A 24,291-nucleotide genomic window follows, 5' to 3' on the forward strand; every position below is an offset into this window, starting at 1 on the left:
TTAACATTAAATTGGCAGGGCCGGGCACATGGCTTTCTCTTGTAATCCCAGCACTCTGGGAGGCTGAGGCAGTGGATCGCTTGAGCTTAGGAGATCCAGACCAGCCTGGGCCACATGGTGAAACTCTGTTACTACTAAAAACACAAAAATTAGCTGGGCGTGGTGGCACATGCCTGTAATCCCAGATATTCAGGAGGCTCAGGAGTGAGAATTGCTTGAACCTGGGAGGCGGAATTTGTCGTGAGCCGATATTGCGCCACTGCACTCCAGCTTGGGCGACAGAGCACGACTCAGTCTCAACAAACAAACAAACAGACCAACCTGTGAAATTGGCAGACTTTGAGTAAAGCAGATTACCCTCCGTAATGTAGATGGGCCTTGTTCAAGCAGTGGAAGGCCTTGTGCAAAAAGACGACGTCCCCAGAAGAGGAATGAATCTGCCTCCAGACCACCTTCAGATTCAAGATCGCAATATTGACTTCGGTTGGAATCTCCAGCCTGCCAGCCTGCGCTGCAGACTTTATACTTGCCAACCTCCATGATCACATGAGCCAATTCTGTAAAATAAATCTCTCCCTATATACATATATCCCACTGTTTCTTTTTTCTGGAGACTCCTTATTAATATATCCATAAAATTACATCAGTCCACTGTTCAATCTGAGAGTTTCTTCCAAACCCAGTTAAATTAATTTTTGGACCATACCCATGGGCATTTCTTGCTGCCCCGGTGACTTGTGCCCAGTGTCGGAAAAGGCTGAACATGTTTGACAACTGCGGTTGCCATCAAGTCCCCAGCACACCTTGACCAGTGCCTAAAACCTCTGGTCCTCCTTAGAGAAGGAGGGACTTGGGCTTCTGCCCTGGCCTTGTTCATCTTGACCGGGGGTAAGATCTTTCTAAAACACAGACAGATGACTGCAATGCAAGTTGTGGCATACCCCCATTGCTGAGAAACCCCTGCTAGACAGCAACCAAGGGGTTTTATATCCCGTAGCTCTTTTCTGAGAGAGGACAAGGGCGAAAGTCCGTTATCTCCGAATCCAGGAGGTAATGAGAAGTGTGTCATGATGCCTCCGAGGGAGATGGGGAGGCCAGTAAGGAATGGGAGGGGCCTCCCATTCTTCAGTGTTCCAGGAGGATCACAGGGCAGTTAGTCTTCAAGGCTCAGGGAAGGCTGGGTCCAACCTTTGTGTATATGGATACATGGAAAGTCTTAAGGGTGCTATGGCAAAGTTATGTAGCCTGGTAATGCTGAGCTAAACAAGAACAAAATCTGTGTCCAAGCAATCCCTGATTCCTCAACTGGTACTGCCAGCTGGGATAACTGAGTTGAGATAAAAAACACATGACTGGCTGGGGACCGTGGCTCACGCCTGGAATCCCAGTGCTTTGGGAGGCTGAGGCGGGTGGATCGCCTGAGGTCAGGAGTTTGAGACCAGCCTGGTCAACATGGCGAAACCCTGTCTCTGCTAAAAATAGTAGAGCTGGGTGTGGTGGCACGCTCCTGTAATCCCAGCTACTTGGGGGGTTGAGGGAGAAGAATTGCTTGAATCTGGGAGGCGGAGGTTGCACTGAGCTGAGATCATGCCACTGCACTGCAGCCTGGGCGATGGAGTGAGACTCCATCTCAAAAAAAAAATTAAAATAATTAAAAATAAGACACTGTGAGTCGGCCAGGTGCGGTGGCTCACAGAAAAATTTAAAAGAAATAAAAAAATAAAAACACATGACCATGAGACAGGCACTTTCTTTTCCTGTAAAAATTATCTTTAAAAAAATCACATAAACCATCTGATCTTTGACAAACCTGAGAAAAGCAATGGGGAAAGGATTCCCTGTTTAATAAATGGTGTTGGGAAAACTGGCTGGCCATGTGCAGAAAGCAGAAACTGGACCCCTTCCTGACACCTTACACTAAAATTAACTCCAGATGGATTAAAGACTTAAACATAAGACCTAATACCATAAAAACCCTAGAAGAAAATCTAGGCAAAGCCATTCAGGACATAGGCATAGGCAAGGACTTCATGACCAAAACACCAAAAGCACTGGCAACAAAAGCCAAAATAGACAAATGGGACCTAATCAAACTCCACAGCTTCTGCACAGCAAAAGAAACAGTCATTAGAGTGAATTGGCAACCAACAGAATGGGAAAAAATTTTTCAATCTACCCATCTGACAAAGGGCTGATATCCAGAATCTACAAAGAACTAAAACAGATTTACAAGAAAAAAACAAACAAGCCCAATTCAAAAGTGGGCAAAGGATATGAACAGATACTTTACAAAAGAAGACATACATGAGGCCAACAAACATATGAAAAAATGCTCATCATCACTGGTCATAAGAGAAATGCAAATCAAAACTACATTGAGATACCATCTCACACCAGTTAGAATGGCAATCATTAAAAAATCTGGAGACAACAGATGCTGGAGAGGATGTGGAGAAATAGGAACACTTTTACACTGTTGGTGGGAGTGTAAATTAGTTCAACCATTGTGGAAGACACTGTGGCAATTCCTCAAGGACCTAGAAATAGAAATTCCATTTGACCCAACAATCCCATTACTGGGTATAAATCCAAAGGATTATAAATCGTTCTACTATAAGGACACATGCACATGAATGTTCATTGCAACACTGTTTACAATAGCAAAGACCTGGAACCAACCCAAAGCCCATCGATGATAGACTGGACAGGGAAAATGTGGCACATATACACCATGGAATACTATGCAGCCATAAAAAACGATGAGTCCTTTGTAGGGACATGGATGAACCTGGAAACCATCATTCTCAGAAAACTGACAGAAGAACAGAAAATCAAGCACCACATGTTCTCACTCATAGGCGGGTGTTGAACAATGAGAACACATGGACACAGGGAGCGGAGCATCACACACTGGGGTCTGTTGGGGGGAAATAGGGGAGGGACAGCGGGGGGTGGGGAATTGGGGAGAGACAGCATGGGGAGAAATGCCAGAGATAGATGATGGGGAGGAAGGCAGCAAATCACACTACCATGTGTATACCTATGCAACAATCTCGCATGTTCTTCACATGTACCCCAAAACCTAAAATGCAATTAAAAAAAAAAAAGAAAAGGAAAGCACATAAATCTGAGTTACAATTACATGCTAATTTTGTGGCTACATACCACATTTAATAGAAAATGCTATTTAAAATTGAAATAATTTACAAAAGTAATATATGCATATTTTAGAGAAATGAGAAAATATAAAGAAACAAAAAGAAAAAAATCCAAATCTTCCATAATCCCTACGCCTACCACATAGCACAATACCTTATACCCATAAGTGCTTAATAAGCGTTTGTGAAATGAATATGTAAATACACCCATGATCTTGTTCTAAGCAGGCAGGCATTGTCTGTTTTCCCCATATGTCATCTACATATATATGTTTTTTTAAAAATAAAAGCATACCATATGCTCTCCCATGTAACTTCCCACTTTACTGAAAAATAAATATGAGTATCTTTATCAATAAACACACTTCTATAACAATTTTTAGGCTGGGCGCGGTGGCTCATGCCTATAATCCCAGCACTTTGGGAGGCCAAGGCGGGTGGATCACGAGGTCAAGAGATCGAGACCATCCTGGTCAACATGGTGAAACCCCATCTCTACTAAAAATACAAAAATTAGCTGGGCATGATGGCACACGCCTGTAGTCCCAGCTACTCGGGAGGCTGAGGCAGGATAATTGTTTGAACTCAGGAGGCGGAGGTTTCGGTGAGCTGAGATTGTGCCATTGCACTCCAGCCTGGGTAACAAGAGCAAAACTCCATCTCAAAAAAAACAACAACAAAAAACAATTTTTAATGGCTGAAAGTGTTTCATTGGATGGCTACTTCAGAATTTACTGAATCATGTTGTTATACATTTAGATTCTTTTATGTATAAGCTTTAATTAATATTAATATATCTAGCACTAAATCTTTGTGTACATTCTCAATTATTTTCTTAGAATAAAACTAAAACGGAACCGTTGTGATAAAGGATTTTGTTCAGATCTTTGATATGTAGCAACTGCCAAATTGTCCTCCAGAAAAGTTACAAAGGCAATAGTTTTGCATGAAAAAGGTCATTCTAAAAAACAAAAACATGGCCACACGCAGTGGCTCATGCCTGTAATCTCAGCACTTTGGGAGGCTGAGGTGAGCAGATTACTTGAAGTCAGAAGTTTGAGACCAGCCTGGCCACATGGTGAAACTCTCTACTGAAATACAAAAAAATTAGCTAGGCGTAGTGGTGCGTGCCTGTAATCCCAGCTACTCAGGAGCCTGAGGCAGGAGAATCACTTGAATCTGGGGGATGGAGGTTGCAGTGAGCTGAGATGGCGCCACTGCACTCCAGGCTGGGTGACAGAGTGCGACTCCATCTGAAAAACAAAAACGAAAACAAAAACAAAAACAAACCAGAAACAGTTGAAAAGTTTTTGTTCTACAAAAACTTTTTTTATTTTTGCAAATAGAACATGCAGAACATATATCACAAAGACATACCATTTTCAACTATGATATTTGCAAAAACAGTCTGCAAATATCATAGTTGAAAATGGTATTTCTTCGTGACATATATTCTCCATGTCCTTATTTGTAAGACTGAACCTATTTTCTGCACAGATTTACTATTTATATTCCATTTTTTGTAAATTCCCAGTTTTTGTTTTTATGTCTATTTTTCTAATGGGTTTTTGAATTGTGTATTTATCCATATTTTCTTCTTGTCTTTTTGTAGTTTCTTTTAAACTACCCCATCTGGGATTAATTTCTGGGTATGATGTGAGGTCCACAAGGCAGGCGCCTGACCAAGGGGTCACGTGAGGAGCAGAAACGGAGCTTGTACTTGGCTTGCCAGGCCCTGGGCTGTGGCTGGGGCTGCAGCTGCATCTGCCTCAAGCCAGCATTTTTCTTCCTAATTTTCACTTACTGCACTCTTTAGGCCAGCAATGAACCCGGATGTGGGTCTAACTAGATTTGCTCTAATAATCAGCTAGTTGCTTTAATGACATTTGTTGACTTATTCATTTCCTCTTATTTAAGACTAGGCTAAGATGTGAAGAAATAGAACTCCCACTTTGTTACCCCATGCTCTTTCTATCTGCTGATTAATTATTTACTTCCTATAAGGTCTTTTCTATTTCTTGTTCATTCATAGAGTTTTGATTCTCAGGATGCATGCATTTCTGCTGCTTTTTGGAACGTTATTCTAGCAGCTTGTCAAAGGTAAGGAAGTCCTCACTCTTGCAGAAGGCTACTTCGTACCAGCTCGGTGCTAGGAGAAAAATAGTACTCTGTTTCCTGTAGAAAAGAGAGACTGCTGATGTTTTCGTCAGAGGGCGAATAAACAAGAATAAACCAGCCTCTGCTCCCTCATCTAAGAACTGATACTGTTATTTTCTTTTTTCTCTCTTTTTAAGCCATTCTAGTGGTTGAGAGTGGCTTTGGTTTGCATTGCCTTAATGACCAATGATATTGAACATCTTTTCATGTGCAAATAGAACATGCAGAACATATATCACAAAGACATACCATTTTCAACCATGATATTTGCAAAATATTCATTGTATATATTCGTTGGAGAAATGTCTATTCAAGTTCTTTGCCTATTTATTTATTTATTTATTTAGAGACAGAATCTCACTCTGCCACCCAGGCTGGAGTGCAGTGGCGTGATCTTGGCTCACTGAAACCTCTGCCTCTTGGGTTCAAGTGATTCTCATGTCTCAGCCTCTCAAGTAGCTAAGACTACAAGTGCGCCACCATACCTGGCTAATTTTTGTATTTTCAGTAGAGACAGGGTTTTGCCATATTGGCTAGGCTGGTCTTGAGCTGCATGTCTCAAACTCCTGGAGTCGAGTGATCTGCCTGCCTCGGTCTCCCAAAGTGCTGGAATTACAGGCGTGAGCCACCATGCTCAGCCATTCTTTGCTTATTTTAAAACTGAGTTTGTCTTTTTGTTGTTGGGTTGTAACAGTTCTTTGTATGCTCTGGATATTAAATACTTATCAGATATATGATTTGCAAATATTTTCTCTCATTCTGTAAGTTGTCTTTTGACATTCTTGATAACATCCTTTGATGCACAAAAGTTTTTAATTTTTTTTTTTTTTGAGACGGAGCTTTACTCTGTTACCCAGGCTGGCGTGCAGTGGTGCAATCTCAGCTCACTGCAGTCTCTGCTTCCTGGGTTCAAGTGATTCTCCTGCCTCAGCCTCTTAAGTAGCTGGGACTACAGGCATGTGCCACCATGCTTGGCTAATTTTTGTATTTTTAGTAGAGACGGGGTTTCAGCATGTTGGCCAGGCTAGTCTCGAACCCCTGACCTCAAGCTATCCACTTGCCTCAACCTCCCAAAGTGCTGGGATTACAGGTGTGAGCCATCACGCCTGGCCAAAAGTTTTTAATTTTTATGAAGTACTATTTATCTATTTAAAAAAAAACAAAACTGCTCATGCCTTTGTTATCAAATGTAAGAATTAATTGCCATATCCAGGGTCATAAAGATTTACACTTCTATTTTATTCAAAGAGTTTTATAGTCTTAGTTCTTCTCTTTAGGTTGTTGATCCATTTTGAGTTAATTTTTGTATATGGAGTGAGGTAGGGGGTCCAACTTCATTATTTTGCATTTAGTTGTCCAGTGGTCCCAGTACCATTTATTGAAAAGACATTCTTTCCCCATTGAATGGTCTGTGCACCCTTATCAAAAAATCAGTTGACTATAGATGTTCCAGTGTATTTCTGAATTCTCAATTGTATTCCATTGGTCTATATGTCTACACTTATGCCAGTAACATACTGTTTTGATTATTGCAGCTTTGTAGTAAGTTTTGAAATCAGAAAGTGAGAATGTTCCAACACTGTTTTCTTTTTTTAATATTATCTTGGCTATTTAGGGCCCCTTGCAGTTCCATATTGATTTTAGGATCAGGTTTTCCATTTCTGCAAAAATGCCCTGGAATTTTGATAGGGAATGCATTGGATTTGTAGCTTGCTTTGGGGAGTACTGCCATTTTAACAATATTAAGTCAGCCAATCCATGAACATGGATGACTTTCCACTTATTTAGGTCTTTAATTTCCTTCAGCAGTGTGTGGTAGTTTTCAGTGTTTAAGTGTTTCACCTCCTTGGTTAAGTGTATTCCTAGATATTTTATCCTTTTGGATACTATCTATTAGTCTGTTTGGGCTGCCATAACAAAATACCACAGACTGGATGGCTTAAACAACAGAAATGTATTTTCTCACAGTTCTAGAGGCTAGAAGTCAGAGATCAGGGTGCCAGGGACTGGTTTCCGATGAGGGGTCTCTTCCTGGCTTGCAGATGGCTGCCTTCTCCCTGTGCCCTAGAGGGCAAGCTCTCTGGTGTCTCTTATTATAAGGACACTAATTCTATCAGATCAGGGCCCCACCCTTATGACCTCATTTAACCTTAATTACTTCCTCAGAGGCCCCATCAACAAATGTAGCAACACGGGGGCTGAGGTTTCAACATAAGAATTTGAGGGTGGTGCAGACATTCAGTCCATAACAGAGGTTATTGCAAATGGAATTATTTTCTTTTTTTCACAGTAAATGGAATTATTTCTTAATTTCCTTTCAGGTTGTTCTTTGAGGTTCTTAAAACTTCAGAGGACCTGCTGTTAACCAGTTTTCTACATATTCTCTTCCCTACTCCCTTTCTATGTCTGTCTCTGTCTCTCTTATGTTCTTTGCATTGTCTGCTCCGTGTTTCTTTCTGCTGGATTCATTAACAGCTGTTAAGTATGTACTGAGTGTCTTACTAATGTGCTTAGCAGTGTGTCAAACTATCTAGGATGTCATAAAGAAGTATGACATGGTTTCTGCCCTTGAGGAGTTTCAATTTAGTTAAAGAGACAAGACATCCACAAAATAATTAGAAAACAACTGAGGAACATATGAAATCAAATTCTCAACCGTCTGGCTCATGAACTAGGATATAAACTCTTTAAAACGGTCTTTGATGCTGTGCTTACTGCTGTATCCCTAGCCCCTTGAACAGTATAGGAGCAATGGGACATGAGCTTGACAAATGAATGTTGAATGAATTCAACACTCTCCTGCTTTAGAGTTTTGTCGGGGGCAGGGGGTGGTGGCTAACCCTCCCATTCATCCTGAAAGATGATCTCTGTTCTGCAAAGTGGCTCTTAGACAGGACCCATCTGAGAATGCTGGGGCTTTCCAACTGGCTCAGGTTACGATCTGCTGGTGGGATCACAGACAAAGCACGCATCTCTCAGCAAGTGTCCTGCTGTCTTTCTAAAATAACTTCTTACATAAGTAGCTCCTTGTTAAGTTCCACCAAGTAAACTAACTGAGGAGCATGAAAGAAGAAGGCATGGCGTAGGTAAAAGGAAAAATGTCCCAGAAACCTCCATACTGACAGCCAGGAAGTGGTCTCATTGGCTTTGGATTCCAGGGAAGAAGCTGGTATTATTTATTTACTTTTAAAATATAACTTTTTTTCCTCCTGATTCTAAGAACATGGCAAAAAATTTGAAAAGTAAATCACAGTTTAGAGAAGAAAGTAAGTTAATTTGTAAAGCACTGTTTACCACCATTGAGATAACTGCTGTTCAGATTTTTATTAAAATGTTATATGTGGGTTTACTTGAACTTAAAAGAAGGATAAGAAACCAAACTTAGATAAATATTTCTTCAAAATGGTGTATTTTTTTTAAAAAAAACAAGTCTTCTAAAATTAAAGAATTAAGAGACATAGTAAGAGGCTGGGTTTATTGCAGTAGTTCTCAATCTGGGGTGATTTTGTCCTCCAGGGGATATTTTGGAAATGTCTGGAGACATTTGTGGTAGCCACAACTCAGAGGGGGTGCGATACTCGTGGGGAGAGGGCAGGGATGCTGCTAGACACCCAGCAATGCACACCACAGTTGGCCACAATATAGAATTATCCACTCCGAGGATTAACAGTGCCACAGTTGAGGAGCCCTGGGTTACGGGGTTTTACTGCGTTATTGCATAGCATCGTGGGGTTTTTTTGCTTGGTTTGGTTTTTTTTTTGAGACAGAGTCTCACCTTGTCATCCAGCCAGGCTGGAGTGCAGCATGTGCATTCCTGGCTCAATGCATCGTCGACCTCCTAGGTTAAAGCGATCCTCCCACCTCAGCCTCCAAGCAACTGGGATCACTGCCACATACTGCCATGCCCAGCTAATTTTTTTTTTTTTCTTGTAGAGACAGGGTTTCACCTTGTTGCCAAGGCTAATCTCAAACTCCTCAGCTCACGAAATGCTCCTGCCTTGGCCTCCCAAAGTGCTAGGATTATAGGGGTGAGCCACCGTGCTCGGTCACTTCAACTTGTTTCTTATGTATCCATTCAGTATTTTTCTCTAAAAGCAAATACAAATACTATATATTCTTATTTAGACCCCCTTTCTTAGGCAAAAGATATATACTTTATACTTTTTCACATAACGATCTATCTTGGATATCTTTCCATATTAGTACACAAGGAATTTCTTCATCCCTTTTTAAGGTGACATAGTATTTCATTATGTGGATGTCCCATGCTTTGTTTATAAATTTGCTTGTACTTCTTATGAATATTAACAAATCACCCTCCAAGTAGGGATGTTATTTTAGAGTCCTACCAGCAGTATATTTTCCTTCTGGGAAAATAGGCATATTCACTTTACCATGATCATGACAGGCATGATCAACTGTTCAAAATTAGAACACACTGGCAGGTGTTCCTGGGAGGTAGAAATGGGAAACAGGTACAAATGGATGGTGGGGGTTTGTCAAGGCTGTCTTCCCAGGACTGGGCAGAATCAGCCATCGGTTCAGGGTGAAGTCTGGGGAAATGGGTGATATATTGGATGTAATCATGTTGCACTGGTCTTAGGGGAATCCAGGTTTTGTTTTTTTTTTTGAGACAGAGTCTTGCATTGCTGCCTGGGCTGGAGTGTAGTGGCGCAATCTCAGCTCAGGGCAACCTCCGCTTCCTGGGTTCAAGTGATTCTCCTGCCTCAGCCTCCCAAGTAGCTGAGGTTGCAGGTGCCCACCACCATGCCAAACTAATTTTTTGTATTTTTAGTAGAGGTGGGATTTTACCATGTTGGCCAGGCTGGTCTCGAACTCCTGACCTTGTAATTCACCTGCCTTGGCCTCCCAAAGTGCTGGGATTACAGGCGTGAGAGAATCCAGTTTTTAACACCAATAGTAAGACCCAGTAAGATTGGAGATTTTTTGGACTATGGGTTGGGTGAAGTTTCCTTCTACAATTTGAATGATAGATATCATCTCTATAATTGTAATTTCTCTTTTATAGAAGCCCTTTGGCCTAATTTCTATATTGAAACCAATTCTGATCCTCTTAAAATCTCTTCAGTAGCAGATTAGGAAAGGTGACATGCCCAGGAACCCACTATGTTTCATCTTCGTTCAGTTTGTAGGTGTGAATTGCCTAGGAAATTGAGTCTCAGGATTTGTGGGTTATTTAAAATTTTTACCCCCCAAAACATGTTTCTTTTCCCTCTCATTTTCAGCAACTATAAGAATATCATAGCAATGTCAATTTCATAGAGGCTATGGATACCAATTGTCAAGTGGTTTAGAAATTCTAAGATAAAATATTTGAGAATTATATTACATGACATAACCAGTAAATTTTTTATTTCTTTTTTTCCATGTTCTTATATTTCAAAGACAAAATCATATAGAAGCTCAGGAAACTCATGGGAAATAAATAAATAAAAATCATACCACATGGCTTTCTTACTTCATATTTGGACTCTGACTTTCTCATCGAGCTTCTTCGTTTTCCTGCTGTTTCTCATCAGGATTCTTTTATCTTGTTGATTACACAAGGCATTCATCATCTCATGGACAGCAAGCTGCAGTAGATTGAAATGCAAATAAGGAGCTATAGGCCTCCTATCACACCTCACTAAAGGGCTCAGTTTCCCTAAAATGCTGGGCCCCAACATACCTCGGTTTGCCATATATCCCATTTTTCCAAACCTTCATTCCTCCGAGTGTCTTAATACCCCCAGTTCTACCAGACATACATTGCTCTCAATATTCCAACTCCTGCACATTTTTTTTACTGCTCTTACTCTGGAACGACAGGCCATCCTGGTGCTTGCCTCCTACACTACGTACTTTTTTTTAGCCTAGCCCATTTGCTCTGGTGTAGCCATTAGGCCCTTCCTCACCCCATCTCCTGTCCTGGAAGCACCTGCTCAGCTCGGCCCAGTTATTCAGCTTTGATTGAAACCCACAGGTGCTTTACAAGGCCAAGTTCGGTCCAATGTGGATATCCAACATGGGGCCTCAGATGCACGTGAACCTGGCCAGTGCCCCACTCGTGGAGCAAGTGATGCGGCAAGAGGGCAAGTACCCAGTACGGAATGACATGGAGCTGTGGAAGGAGCACCGGGACCTGCAAGACCTGACCTATGGGCCATTCACCACGTGAGCTGGGGCCTGAAAGGACTTAGACAGGGCCCCAGAGGGCCAGGGCGAAAGACAGTGGGCACAGGGCAGGCAGGTGGAGAGCCAGCAGAATAGGGCCTTCCTGCATCCTTTGAGCCTGATAGTCTAGAGAGCAGTTGTTGGGCAGAGCTGAAGCCCAGGGACCATTCACTGGCTTTCCACTAATAAATATTATGTTGGTGCGAAAGTCCTTGAGGTCTTCACCATTAAAAATTATGGCAAAAACTACACCTGTAATCCCAGCACTTTGGGAGGCCGAGGCAGGCAATCACTTGAGGTCAGGAGTTCGAGATCAGCTTGGCCAACATGGTGAAACCCCGTCTCTACTAAAAATACAAAAATTAGCTAGGTGTGATGGCAGGCACCTGTAATCCCAGCTACTTGGGAGGCTGAGGCAGGAGGATTGTTTGAACCTGGGAGGCGGAAATTGCAGTGAGCTGAGATCACACACTCCAGCCTGGGTGACAGAGGGGGACTCCATCTCAAAAAAAAAAAAGACCTGTTTAACTTGACATCTGACACTAAGGGCAAGATTTATGTTGCAGGTTTTCACTGGGCCAGGCCACCTGTGTCATGACAGCTCAGACTGAGAACCGGAGCCAAACATTGGGTAGACCCTTTTGCAATCTATTTTCATTTTTTGACTCTAAAGCCAGTTTCCTGAATACATGATATCACATGCATGCATTTAAAAGGTCTTTTGTGAATCTTTGCGTCAGATGGTTGGGGAAAGAAAACAATTTTGCTAACTCCTAAATTTGGGGTTTTACAATTTTTGTTTTAACATATATATATATATATATATATATATATATATATATATTCATTTATTTATTTTTTGAGACAGTCTCTCTCTGTTGCCAGGCACCAGGCTGGAGTGCAGTGGCGCAATCTCAGCTCACCGCAACATCCAACTCCCGGGTTCAAGAGATTCTCCTGCCTCAGCCTCCTGAGTAGCTGGGACTACAGGTGTGCACCACCACGCCCAGCTAATTTTTGTATTTTTAGTAGAGACGGGGTTTCACCATTTTGGCCAGGATGGTTTTGATCTCTTGACCTCGTGATCCACCTGCCTCAGCCTCCCAAAGTACTGGGATTACAGGCGTGAGCCACCGCACCCGGCCAACATATATATTTTTAAAATATCATTTTATGAAGGATTGTTTCCCCAAGCGATATTATAACAGCCACATTTAAGTTCTGTATATCCAATTCCTACTGTTCAGAGAGTTTTACTTTTGGAACAACCCCAAATCCCAACAAATGGGTCTGTTCTGGTTTTCATTTATTTTTCAGCAACACTTAGTTTATCTTTTTGTAATTTTCCCCTACCATCATAAAGAGAGCACCTGGGGGCAGGGTGTTGAAGGTCATTAAATAAATAATAATTTTTTTTTGAGATGGAGTTTTGCTCTTATGGCCCAGACTGGAGTACAGTGGTGTGATCTCGGCTTACCACAACCTCTACCTCCTGGGTTCAAGAGATTCTCCTGCCTCAGCCTCCCAAGTAGCTGGGATTGCCACTATGCCCAAATAATTTCTGTATTTTTAGTAGAGACAGGGTTTCTCCATGTTTGTCAGGCTAGTCTCGAACTCCCGACCTCAGGTGATTTGCCCGCCTCTGCCTCCCAAAGTGCTGGGATTACAGGCGTGAGCCCCTGCGCCTGGCCATAAATAATAATTTTTTAAAATAAAAATATACACTTGAAAAAAACTTTATTGCTTTAAAAAATTCAAAACTAATACTGTAGAAATTCCACTAATAAAATAGTAAGTGTCCTGCCCTTCCGCCCCGATGGCATCCTCCTTAGCAACCAGTGCTGACAGTTTGTTCTGTGTTCACCCCTCTTTATCTAGAAGCATGCAGATATACACGTGGATAGGTAGGATTTTTATCTCCTCTTAAAGTTGGACCATAATGTACTTATTGCTCTACAGCTAGCCTTTAAAAAAATGGACTCCTACCCATCTTGCTTAGGAAAGGAAATAGGTTTGAGGAACAGCTAAGAGTGGGGACAGTCCCTGGACACTAAGCTTGCTTATAGGAAGTATATTGCCACTCACATGAGCACCCTTGCCTAACCAGGGAGGGGGCCTGACTGTCTACTGCATGACAGGCAAGAGCCTAGAGCATCAGCCTCGTGGGCGTTCCTCTCCCTCTGACCCACTGAGCCAAGTACAGCATGAAGCCTCAGAACCTGAGCACCTCGGGAACCCTAACTTGCTCCTCCTTTATTCCTCAGCCTCCGCAGCGCCCCTTTATTTTACATATGGAAGAGTCCAGAGTTGTATAATTCTAAGATAATCAGTCAATATTCACTAAGCATTCACCATGTGCCAGGCACTGAGCTAAGCACTTCAATGACGTAAACAACCCTACTGAGATAGGCACTCTTGAGTATCCTCATTTTATAGAAAGGGAAACTGAGGCACACAGGAGTTATCTACCTAGGGTCCCTCTGCCAGGAATGGTCAGACCTGTGATTTGACCCTGGGTAGTCTGGTTCTAGATGCCCACCAAACCCACTTCCACTTTGCTGTAGCGAGATTCTGAAGTTTTGGGATTCTAAGATTGTCACTTGAGATTTGTAATTCTATAATTCTAAATTCTAGGAGTATGGGATTTCCCTTGACCCTGGGGAAGGGGGGGCGGAACATCAGGGTGAGAAGATCTCCCTTAACTGAACCCCTATAGTGGCTTATGTTTGTGCTTCTCCTCCCTGACCCTGCAGGGAAGGACACCACTGGTACCAGCTGCGCCAGGCTCTGAACCAGCGGATGCTGAAGCCAGCAGAGGCAGCGCTCTATACAGATGCTTTCAATGAGGTGATTGATGACTTTATGATTCGACTGGATCAGCTGCGGGCGGAGAGTGCTTCGGGGAACCAGGTGTCAGACATGGCTCAACTCTTCTACTACTTTGCCTTCGAAGGTACCCTTGCTGGGAAAGGGGCTGGGGAAGGGAATGGGTCAGGGGGTGTTTGTGCTCCCCCTCCTCAAGGGCTCCTGGATTCAGTATGTCCTGGTTCTGCCTCCTGTGATGGCCTCTGTGCACTACTCAGCTATTTGCTACATCCTGTTCGAAAAACGCATTGGCTGCCTGGAGAGATCCATCCCTGAGGACACCGTGACCTTCGTCAGATCCATTGGGCTCATGTTCCAGAACTCACTCTACGTCACCTTCCTCCCCAAGTGGACTCGCTCCGTGCTGCCTTTCTGGAAGAGATACCTGGATGGTTGGAATGTCATCTTCTCCTTTGGTGAGGAGTCCCAGATGGGGGCCAGGGAAGAGAGATGGGGGTGACCCCGGGTCTGTTCGTCAGTGGTCTCTCCTGGGCCTTTTCCCTCATGTCACCAGTTCTTGGAGAGGCTCTTGGTCCTTGGAGATCATGACGTTTGGCTTTGTCCTTTCCTATTCTCTGTTGCTCTCACAGGGAAGAAGCTGATTGATGAGAAACTCAAGGAAGTGGAGACCCAGCTGCAGGTAGCGGGGCCAGACGGCGTCCAGGTGTCTGGCTACCTGCACTTCCTGCTGACCAGTGGACAGCTCAGCCCTCGGGAGGCCATGGGAAGCCTGCCTGAGCTGCTCATGGCTGGAGTGGACACGGTGTGTGAGTGGGGGGTGGGGGAGGGGTGAGACCAGGGGCTCCCGGCTTCTTTTGCTGTAACATGGATACAGCACTGGAAGGAAAATAGAGGGCTCATTCAGCTTAGCCGAGGTGGGTGGGCAGGGGTTGGCCCTTTTGTAAGGGGGATTCCATCACCTCCTGGAGCCTCCTCACTCTCTCTGACAGCTGGGAAGTTCACCTCACATCTATCCAGCTCTCTTGCTGCCTCACTCTGTCTCCCAGGCTGAAGTGCAGTGACTCGATCTCGGCTCACTGCAACCTCCACCTCCTGGGTTCAAGCGATTCTCCTGCCTCAGCCTCCCGAGGAGCTGGGATTACAGGGGCACACCGTTTTTATTTTATTTTATTTTAGTAGAGACAGGGTTGCACCATATTGGCCAGGCTGGTCTCGACCTCCTGATCTCAAGTGATCCACCCACCTTGGCCTCCCAAAGTGCTGGGATTACAGGTGTGAGCCACCACGCCTGGCCTGCACCTTCTTTCTTTATGGGTGTCCTATTTCCAGTGCTTTCATCCTGGTGGGTTTCTCTGTGTTGCAGTCCCCTCCTCTTGTGAAGGTGGTACTCTCCATTGTATTGGCCCTCATTCCCCTGTGGATTCATGATTCATGTTTAGTATGGAGGTTGCCATGAACCTTCATCTGTTTTCTTGTTAGGCTTGTGGCAAATTCATTTTCTCACACATTTGGCACACACCCACTCATACACCCTCCCATGACTGGCCTCTTCCTAGAAATCCTCCTCACCTCATCTCCCACTCTATCTCCTAGACATCCAACACGCTGACATGGGCCCTGTACCACCTCTCAAAGCATCCTGAGATCCAGGCGGCCTTGCATGAGGAAGTGGTGGGTGTGGTGCCAGCTGGCCGGGTGCCCCAGCACAAGGACTTTGCCCACATGCCCTTGCTCAAAGCTGTGCTTAAGGAGACTCTGCGGTAGGACGGGATGCCGTTCTGTGGGGCACAGGGCCTATGTGTGGGGGAGAAATCAGAGGAGGAAATCGGAAGTGAGGACAGGTGGGCTGGGGCTAATGGCGAAGATGAGATGGGAGAGGTAGGGGAGCAGGGGTGGGGCACTTTGTACCCCCTTAAATCCAGAGGCAGACCCTAGACACTCTTTTCCCTGCAGCCTCTACCCTGTGGTCCCCACAAATTCCCGGATTGTAGAAAAGGAAACTGAAGTTGATGGCTTCCTCTTCCCCAAGAACGTGAGTGGGGCTAGAAAGCCTGAGTACCCAGGAGTGCCCCATACCCCCGAAGAGATGCATTCATGCTCCCCAATCTTCCTCTCCAGACCCAATTTGTCTTCTGCCACTACGTGGTGTCCCGGGACCCCGACACCTTCTCTGACCCTGAGAGCTTCCAGCCCCACCGCTGGCTGAGGAACAACCAGCCTGCTACCCTCAGAGTCCAGCACCCATTTGGCTCTGTGCCCTTTGGTTATGGGGTGCGGGCCTGCCTGGGCCGCAGGATTGCAGAGCTGGAAATGCAGCTACTCCTGGCAAGGGTGAGCTGGGAGAGGCCAGAAGGGTGTATGATCAGGAAGATGGGGAAGAATCCTGGGAGGAGAGGAAGGGAGGCACAGGGTGGGAGTGTGCAGAGCGGGGAGTGGATATTGAACTCACAATCCACCCACCCACATGCGCTCTTTACCCCCAGCTGATCCAGAAGTACCAGGTGGTCCTGGCCCCGGAGACGGGAGAGGTGAAGAGTGTGGCCCGCATTGTCCTGGTTCCCAATAAGAAAGTGGGCCTGCAGTTCCTGCAGAGACAGTGCTGAGCTGAGTCCCCGCCTTGCTGGGGCTTGTCCTGGAGGCTCCAGCCCTGGCATAGTGGTTCCTGGCCGCTGCTGTGTCTCAGACGAGGAAGGAGAGAAGGGGCCGCCAGCCTCAAGAGGTGGGAGGAACCCCCTGCACTTCTCACAGACCCTGAGCTTTTGCCACTTCTATCATTTTGAGCAACTCCCTCTCAGATAAAAGGCCTCTGCTTTATTGCATTGCTGTCCTTGGGTAGAATATAAAATAAAGGGACTTTTATTTCCTATTGGAGACTTTTGTCATTCTTTTTGACTACCCGCCGTCTGACGGAATTCCCCTACTCCACTGAGTCATGGCAGGAGGCATAGCTCCCTACTCCAAACTTTGAAGCTGAGAACACCTTTTGCTTTCCCAGACCTCACAGAGAGGCCTTGGTTTCACAGGCACTGGTTGAGGCCACACGGAGCAGGAACTGCAGTGACTCCCAAGCACCCGACAGTGGCACTGTGTCAGTCAAATTGCAGTTGTAGAGAATAGAAACCAGGCCGGGCATGGTGGCTCATGCCTATAATCCCAGCACTTTGGGAGGCCAAGGCAGGCGGATCACGAGGTCAGGAGTTCAAGACCAGCCTGACCAACATGGTGAAAGCACATCTCTACTAAAAATACAAAAATTAGCCAAGCGTGGTGGCAGGTGCCTGTAACCCCAGCCACTCGAGAGCCTGAGGCAGAAAAATCACTTGAACGAGGGAGGCTGAGGTTGTAGGGAGCCAAGATCATGCCACTGCACTCCAGCCTGGGCAACAGAGTGAGACTCCATCTCAAAAAAAAAAAAAAAAAAAAAAGAATAGAAACCACCCTCTTTGAACAGAAAGTGCAGAGATACAGGCAATGGGATGCTACAGAAATGATTGTAGGAGCTTGAGACCAGGCTAGAGTTGACTGTAGCAGGCACTGGCCAGCTTGGGGAGCACCACGTTGGCCAGAATCGGGAGGATGAGGGTGGAGAAGCCACTGCTACAATATTGGCTCCAGAGCTACTCCATGTCAACTAGGTTCAAGTAGGTCTGGGCCAGCAAAACAAAGCAAAACAGGTCATGCAGGATGAGCCCCTCCTGCCTCTCAATACCCATGAAGCCAGCAGTAACTGCACTTGGGCCTCCACGAATGCCTCGCGATTGCTCCTGACAGCAGAAAGGGCAGGGCCTGTACCTCTCTTCCACCTTCCACATCCCTCACATACAGCTGGGAAAAGGAACCTAAGTCCTGCCTGGAGCACTAGCTGCAAGGGAGCCCAGGGATTATAGTTTTTAACTTTCCAACCTCATTAGCACAGGAAGCCCTCTTGAGGGAAAGTGGGTTGCCATTGAGAACCATTGCACCATGACACTAGCCTGGAAATTCAGTGAGTCCCAGCCCCAGTAGTATATTTTGGTGGAATCATAGAAAAAAATGAAGTTCACTTTATTTATTTTTTATTTTTTAGAGACAGGGTTTCACCATATTGGTCAGTCTGGTCTTGAATTCTGATGCTCAGGTGATCCACCCACCTCGGCTTCCCAAAGTGCTGGGATTACAGGCGTGAGCCACCGCACCTGGCCCTCACTTTCTTTTTCAAAAATAATTTTATTTTTTTGAGACAGGGTTTCATTCTGTCACCCAGGCTGGAGTGCAGTGGTGCCATCTTGGCTCACTGCATTCTCAACCTGGGTTCAAGCAAGTCTTCCACTTTAGTATCCTGAGTAGCTGGAACTACAGGCACGCACCACCTCACCCAGCTAATTTTTGTATTTTTTTGGTAGAGATGGGGCTTTGCCACGTTCCCAGGCTGGTCTCGAACTCCCAAGTTCAAGGGATCTGCCTGCCTTGGCGTCCCAAAGTGCTGGGATTACAGGTGTGAGCCACCATACCAACCTAAAGTTCACTTTCTTAGGCCTGTGGGAATTAGGATTTGAAATCATTTTAAAAATGTTGCCATTGCCCTGATTAAAATACTTCAGAACTGCCCTCAGCCTTCAGTCAAGTTCAAAGTTGTTACTGTGGTTCACAAGACTCACTGTGAGCTGGTACCCTGCACCCTGACCGTGGTCACCCTTCACAGCTGAGCCTGAATTCCTTGCATGTCTCTGAGCACATTCTGCTCCTTCCAGCCTCAATGCTTTGTACCTCCCGTCCCCACTCTTGGAACACCCTCTTCCCCAACTGTCATGTCATCACAGAGAGCTTGCTCTTCCTTAGGATTCAGCTCAAATGTCACTGCCTCTGCAGAGCCCTCCCTGACCTCTCGAGCAATCCTGTGTCTGCGCCTTCCTCTCCCCTGCTTACAGAGCTGAGCGCTCAGCGTGCTCACTTTGTTAGAGATCTAGCTCTCTGCCAACCAACTGGGAATACCCTGAAGGGCACAAATCAGGCTCCTTTAATGCTGGATCCCAGTGTCTGTGTCTAGCACCTAGGAGGTGCTTAGTTAATGTTTCCTGAGCAAGAGACATGAATAGGGGGAAGGGAAGGGAAGAGAGGGGAGAGGAAAGGAGGGGAAGGGAGGGTATGGAGGGGAAGGGAGGGGATGGAGGGGAAGGGAGTGGAGAGGAGGGAAGGGAAGAGGAGGACACAGCGTTTTCTACATTGAGAAGGGAACCCAGCCTGTAATCCCAGCACTTTGGGAGGCCCATCAGGGAACCACATGAGATCAGGAGTTCAAGACCCACCTGGCCAACATGGTGAAAACCTGTATCTATTAAACAACAACAACAACAGTAAAAACTAGCTGGGTGTGGTGGCATGCACTTGTAATCCCAGCTACTAGGGAGGCTGAGGCAGGAGAATCGCTTGAGCCCAGGAGGTGGAGGTTGCAGTGAGCCAAGATTGTGCCACTGCACTCCAACCTGGGTGACAGAGCAAGACTCCATCTCAAAAAAAAAAAATAAAGAAAATAAAGAAAGAAAAGAAGAAAGAGGAACCTAGAGGGAATTGGGAGGAATTCCTGATTATACAGATACGGCTGTCAACCCCTCCTGTGTAGTGCGTCCACCTGTGAGAGCTCCTTACAAATGCAGAGACTGTGGCTGAGCTCTGAGGCTGCCAGGATCTGGGTCACAAGGTCAACCAGAGTGGAATTCTGCCTTCTCCAGTGTGCTGCTCCTTCCAACCAGCACGGCCAAAACAACATGGGCCCCTTAGTCGCTTTGGCAGTGCTTGGGTAAGGGGAGCTCTATGATGAGACCTGGATGGGGGTTTTGTAGCAGTTGTGCAAGACGATGTCAGTGTTCATGGTCTTGCAGCTCAGTGAATGAACTGATCTCACGTGGAAGTCCATGAAGACCTTGTATATCCACACAATGAAATATTATTCACCCAGGAAAAAGGAATCAAGTATTGATTCATGCTACACTATGGATGAACCTTGAAAATATTATGCAGACAGAAAGAAGCCAACAAAAAAGACCACATATTGTATGATTCGATGCATACAATATGTCCAGAATGGGCAAATCTATAGAGACAGAAAGTAGATTTTTGGTTGGCAAGGGTGGAGGGAAGGGAAAATGGGTAGTGACTGTGAATGGGTTTTTTTGAGGGGGGTGATGAAGATGTTCTGGAATTAGACAGTGGTCACCACTAATTTTGCCTAACTTTTTGAATATACTAAATATCACTGAATTATATATTTTGGTTTTTGTTTGTTTTTTGAGGGGGAGTCTCAATCTGTTGGCCAGGCTGAAGTGCAGTGGCGCAATCTTGACTTGCTGCAACCCCAACCTCCAGGTTACAAGCAAAATCTCCCACATCATCCTCCTGAGTAGCTGGGATTACAGATATGTGCCACTACACCCAGCTACTTTTTGTATTTTTAGTAGAGGTGGGGTTCGGCCAGGCTGGTCTCGAACTCCTGACCTCAAGCGATCCACCCGCCTTGGCCTCCCAAAGTCCTGGGATTCCAGGTGTGAGCCACCACATCTGGCCTGAATTGTATATTTCGGAAGGGTGAGTTGTATGGCATATTAACTATATCTCAAGTGAAAGAAATCTGTGAAGATCAGTTTGATAAGATTATTGTAGAAATAAATATCAATGTAATCAATACTTGCAGAAGATTCTTGGGGGTCACTTGCAGAAGATTCTTGGGGGTCACCAGAGGCACCACAGGAAATTCTGAGGCAGCACTGCCCTGTTATGTATCTAGAGGGCCTAAAATCCAACCTCAAATTGGAAATTGGAAATGCAGAGAAGGGGCTAAGCCGATGGGAGGAGTCACAAAGTCCTTGTGAGGCTGTGCTTCCTCACCCTTTGATGAGGTGTAGCCACAGCTTCAGAGACTCCCCACAAAGTTTTTGTCATCAGTGACAGAACACAAGATGTAAGAGCTGAAGAGTTATGAACACAAATGTGAAACCTTGCCTCCTGGAGCTGCCCCTGGAAAGCTCACCAATATGGCATTGGGAGGAAGAGAATCAAAGACTCCCACCCCAAAACAGAGAAAAACGAAATATAGCATGGCCAAAGTAATTTATCTTTATACTTATTTTTTAATCTTTAAAAGATATTTATTGTCATATAGTATACCTAAAGAAAAATGCATTGTCCCTAAGGGTACATGAGATTCTTTCACGAATTTCACGTGTACATGTGTACTTTCGCATGTACATGAAATGACCTCTGTTTATATTCCATCACAATGCCTGGAAAAGACTTAATATCAATGAAGAAATCACTTTCTTTGACAGTGATTCATTCAGACACATATGTAATGTCTCTAGGATGGATGAGTCAGTTCCTTCCCCAGCAGTTTTTTCTCTAGAGGGTGAAACACATCAGCCCTGGTTTGAAGGTTGGCACAAAATTCATCAGTGGCCAGTGATGGGCCACAGTTCCAGGGCCCGAGAGTCTCAGGAGCTCAGGGTCCCCAAGTGTCACTGTGAACAGGTGTCACAGTGAGGCTCCCTGAGAGCCAGCCCCAGCCTGCCTCTACAAAGAAAGATCAACATTGGATTAAGGATTGTTGGTTCTGTACAACACATAGACCTTTGGCTCAAAGACCATGCACATCGTGTTACTAATTTGAAATTATTGGCCAAACTTGGATCCATATTTTTGGGCAAAGTCTTAAGAAAACAACTTGTCTTCTTAAACAACAAGGTGGCATTCTTTTTCTTTTTTCTTTTGAGATGGAGTTTCACGCTTGTTGCCCAGGCTGGAGTTCAATGACACAATCTCGGCTCACTGCAACCTCCCACTCCCAGGTTCAAGCGATGCTCCTGCTTCAGCTTCCGGAGTAGCTGGGATTATAGGCGCCTGCCACCACGCCCAGCTAATTTTTTGTATTTTTAGTAGAGATAGGGTTTCACCATGTTGGCCAGGCTGGGACTCAAACTCCTGACCTCAGGCGATATACCCGCCTGGGCCTTCCAAAGTGCTGGGATGACAGACGTGAGCCACTGTGCCTAGCCAAGGCAGCGCTCTTGTAAATAAAAATAAACAGGGTACCCAGTGTTGTGTGGCTGTCTACATGCTCAGGTTCTGTGAAAGTTTTAGCTCTGAGTGCATTTTGGCTTGGTAATAGGAGTTTGTTTCCAGGTCATTATTTATGACTCCAGTTTTAATATGCATATCAAATAAAAATTTTGACAGTTGTCATGAAAGGAACATGCAGAATATTGTAATGAACAACACTTCTGCATTTTAGGATGTCTGGGAGAAGGGTGGTGAGAATGGTAATGAGTCATACATCTTCTGTTTCGCCACTGTCCTTAGCCTTAGTTTCTTGGAGACCTTAAGCATAATTAAATAATAGCTAGACCCCATCATATGACAAATGATTGACTAGCTATGACGTGGGGCACCCTCATTTCTCAGCCCAGTTTCATGTTCATTGTGTGCTATTAATCATAAGTCTCTAGCATTTATAGAAAATAAATACAGTTACTTAATTCCCACCCCAAAATGAGGAAATTAGTATCCCTAGGAATGGAGCCCTGGAATCTGCATTTTTTTGAGACGGAGTCTTGCTCTGTTACTCAGGCTGAAGTGCAATGGCATGATCTCTGCTCACTACAACCTCCGCCTCCTGGGTTCAAGCGATTCTCCTGCCTCAGCCTCTAGAGTAGCTGGGATTACAGGCACCTGCCACCACACTGGCTAATTTTTTGCATTTTTAGTAGAGACGAGGTTTCACCATGTTGGCCAGGCTGGTCTCGAACTCCTGATCTCAGGATCTGCTTGCCTTGGGTGGATCCCAAAGTGCTGGGATTACAGGCATGAGCCACCATGCCCAGCTTGGACTCTGCATTTTATAAAGTCACAGTGGCAACTCCGTGACTCTTTTCTAGCAGCCATGATGGCTGCAAGGGCTGGGCTATGACCAGAGGAGGGCTCTGAGACAGGGAGGGTGGCATGTACTCTCACAGAAGATCCCAAAGAGGAGAACACCTGGATCTTTAGGATGGTGAGTCCAGACAGGTGGAGAGAGGTCTGCTTCCATGAAAGGGAGCTGCTCCCTCCTGCTTCCCTCTGCTTCCATGAGGGAAGCAGGAGGGGCAAACGGTGCTTTCCTTGCTGCTTGTCCCAGCAACGCTGAAGATGCTTCTCATGCACACAGCAGAGCCGCCCAGAAGCATAGCCTCAAAGGACTGACCTGTTACACCATCCCAGAGCTTCAGGCTACCCAGGAGCACTGTCACTGGAGAGATCTTCTCTGGGCCCACACCCAACCATCACGCCACACCGACCTTCTCCCTTGAGCCCAGGACCCTGGACCTTCCCAGGCAGGACCACAGCAGAACCAGCACTGACCCTCAGGTTCTGGCAAAATGTCTAGTGAGAGAACATCTTCATTTATGGTCCAGCCAATTAAGTACACACGCCTTTGCCTTCTCACTTATTGAGGCTGGGGGAAGGGGTCATGTTTTAGAGACAGTGACCTCCCCCTCCTCTGGACAGCCAGACAGGCAGTGCACATTGCGACAGGAAGGTGATGTAGCAGAAGCAAGCCTCGGCTTCAGAATTTCAAAAACTTGATTCTGAAGGTGGGTGGCAAGAACTCAGGACACTTACAGTACATTTGGGAGAATATATGAGGGGTTAAAGAATAAAAGCCTCCTCTGTCCCCACTGGTCAAGATTCCATAAGTTGGCAGGGCTTGGGGAGCAAGGTGACTGTTGAAACTTCTGGAATCCTTGAGGAAAGGGCCCTTAGAAGTGGGTTGCACCTCAAGAGGGGGAAAGTATGACAAATATTCCATATAGGTTTGGAAGTGATAAAGGTAGGGAAGTACTGGGTAGAAGAACTAGGCTGGGTGCGGTGGCTCATGCCTGTAATCCCAGCACTTTGGGAGGCCAAGGCAGGCAGATCACAAGGTCAGGAGCTCAAGACCAACCTGGCCGACATGGCAAAACCCTGTCTC

The 24,291-nt window shown here is 45.3% G+C and overlaps 1 protein-coding gene across 1 annotated transcript in view; it reads left to right on the plus strand.

Moving 5' to 3' along the window:
• Positions 1-17,186, plus strand: part of CYP27A1 (cytochrome P450 family 27 subfamily A member 1) — a 30,763-nt gene extending 13,577 nt beyond the window's left edge. The window contains exons 2-9 of the mRNA XM_017535177.1: positions 11,299-11,489; positions 14,243-14,442; positions 14,573-14,770; positions 14,945-15,117; positions 15,909-16,075; positions 16,269-16,347; positions 16,434-16,646; positions 16,799-17,186. Coding sequence (XP_017390666.1) covers positions 11,299-11,489; positions 14,243-14,442; positions 14,573-14,770; positions 14,945-15,117; positions 15,909-16,075; positions 16,269-16,347; positions 16,434-16,646; positions 16,799-16,918 — 1,341 coding nt within the window. The 3' untranslated portion in view covers positions 16,919-17,186. The remainder of the gene's footprint in view (positions 1-11,298; positions 11,490-14,242; positions 14,443-14,572; positions 14,771-14,944; positions 15,118-15,908; positions 16,076-16,268; positions 16,348-16,433; positions 16,647-16,798) is intronic.
• Positions 17,187-24,291: the final 7,105 nt, after the last annotated feature.

The sequence above is a fragment of the Cebus imitator genome, unplaced genomic scaffold (assembly GCF_001604975.1).
Source record: "Cebus imitator isolate Cc_AM_T3 unplaced genomic scaffold, Cebus_imitator-1.0 Scaffold91, whole genome shotgun sequence".
NCBI classification, from domain to species: domain Eukaryota; kingdom Metazoa; phylum Chordata; class Mammalia; order Primates; family Cebidae; genus Cebus; species Cebus imitator.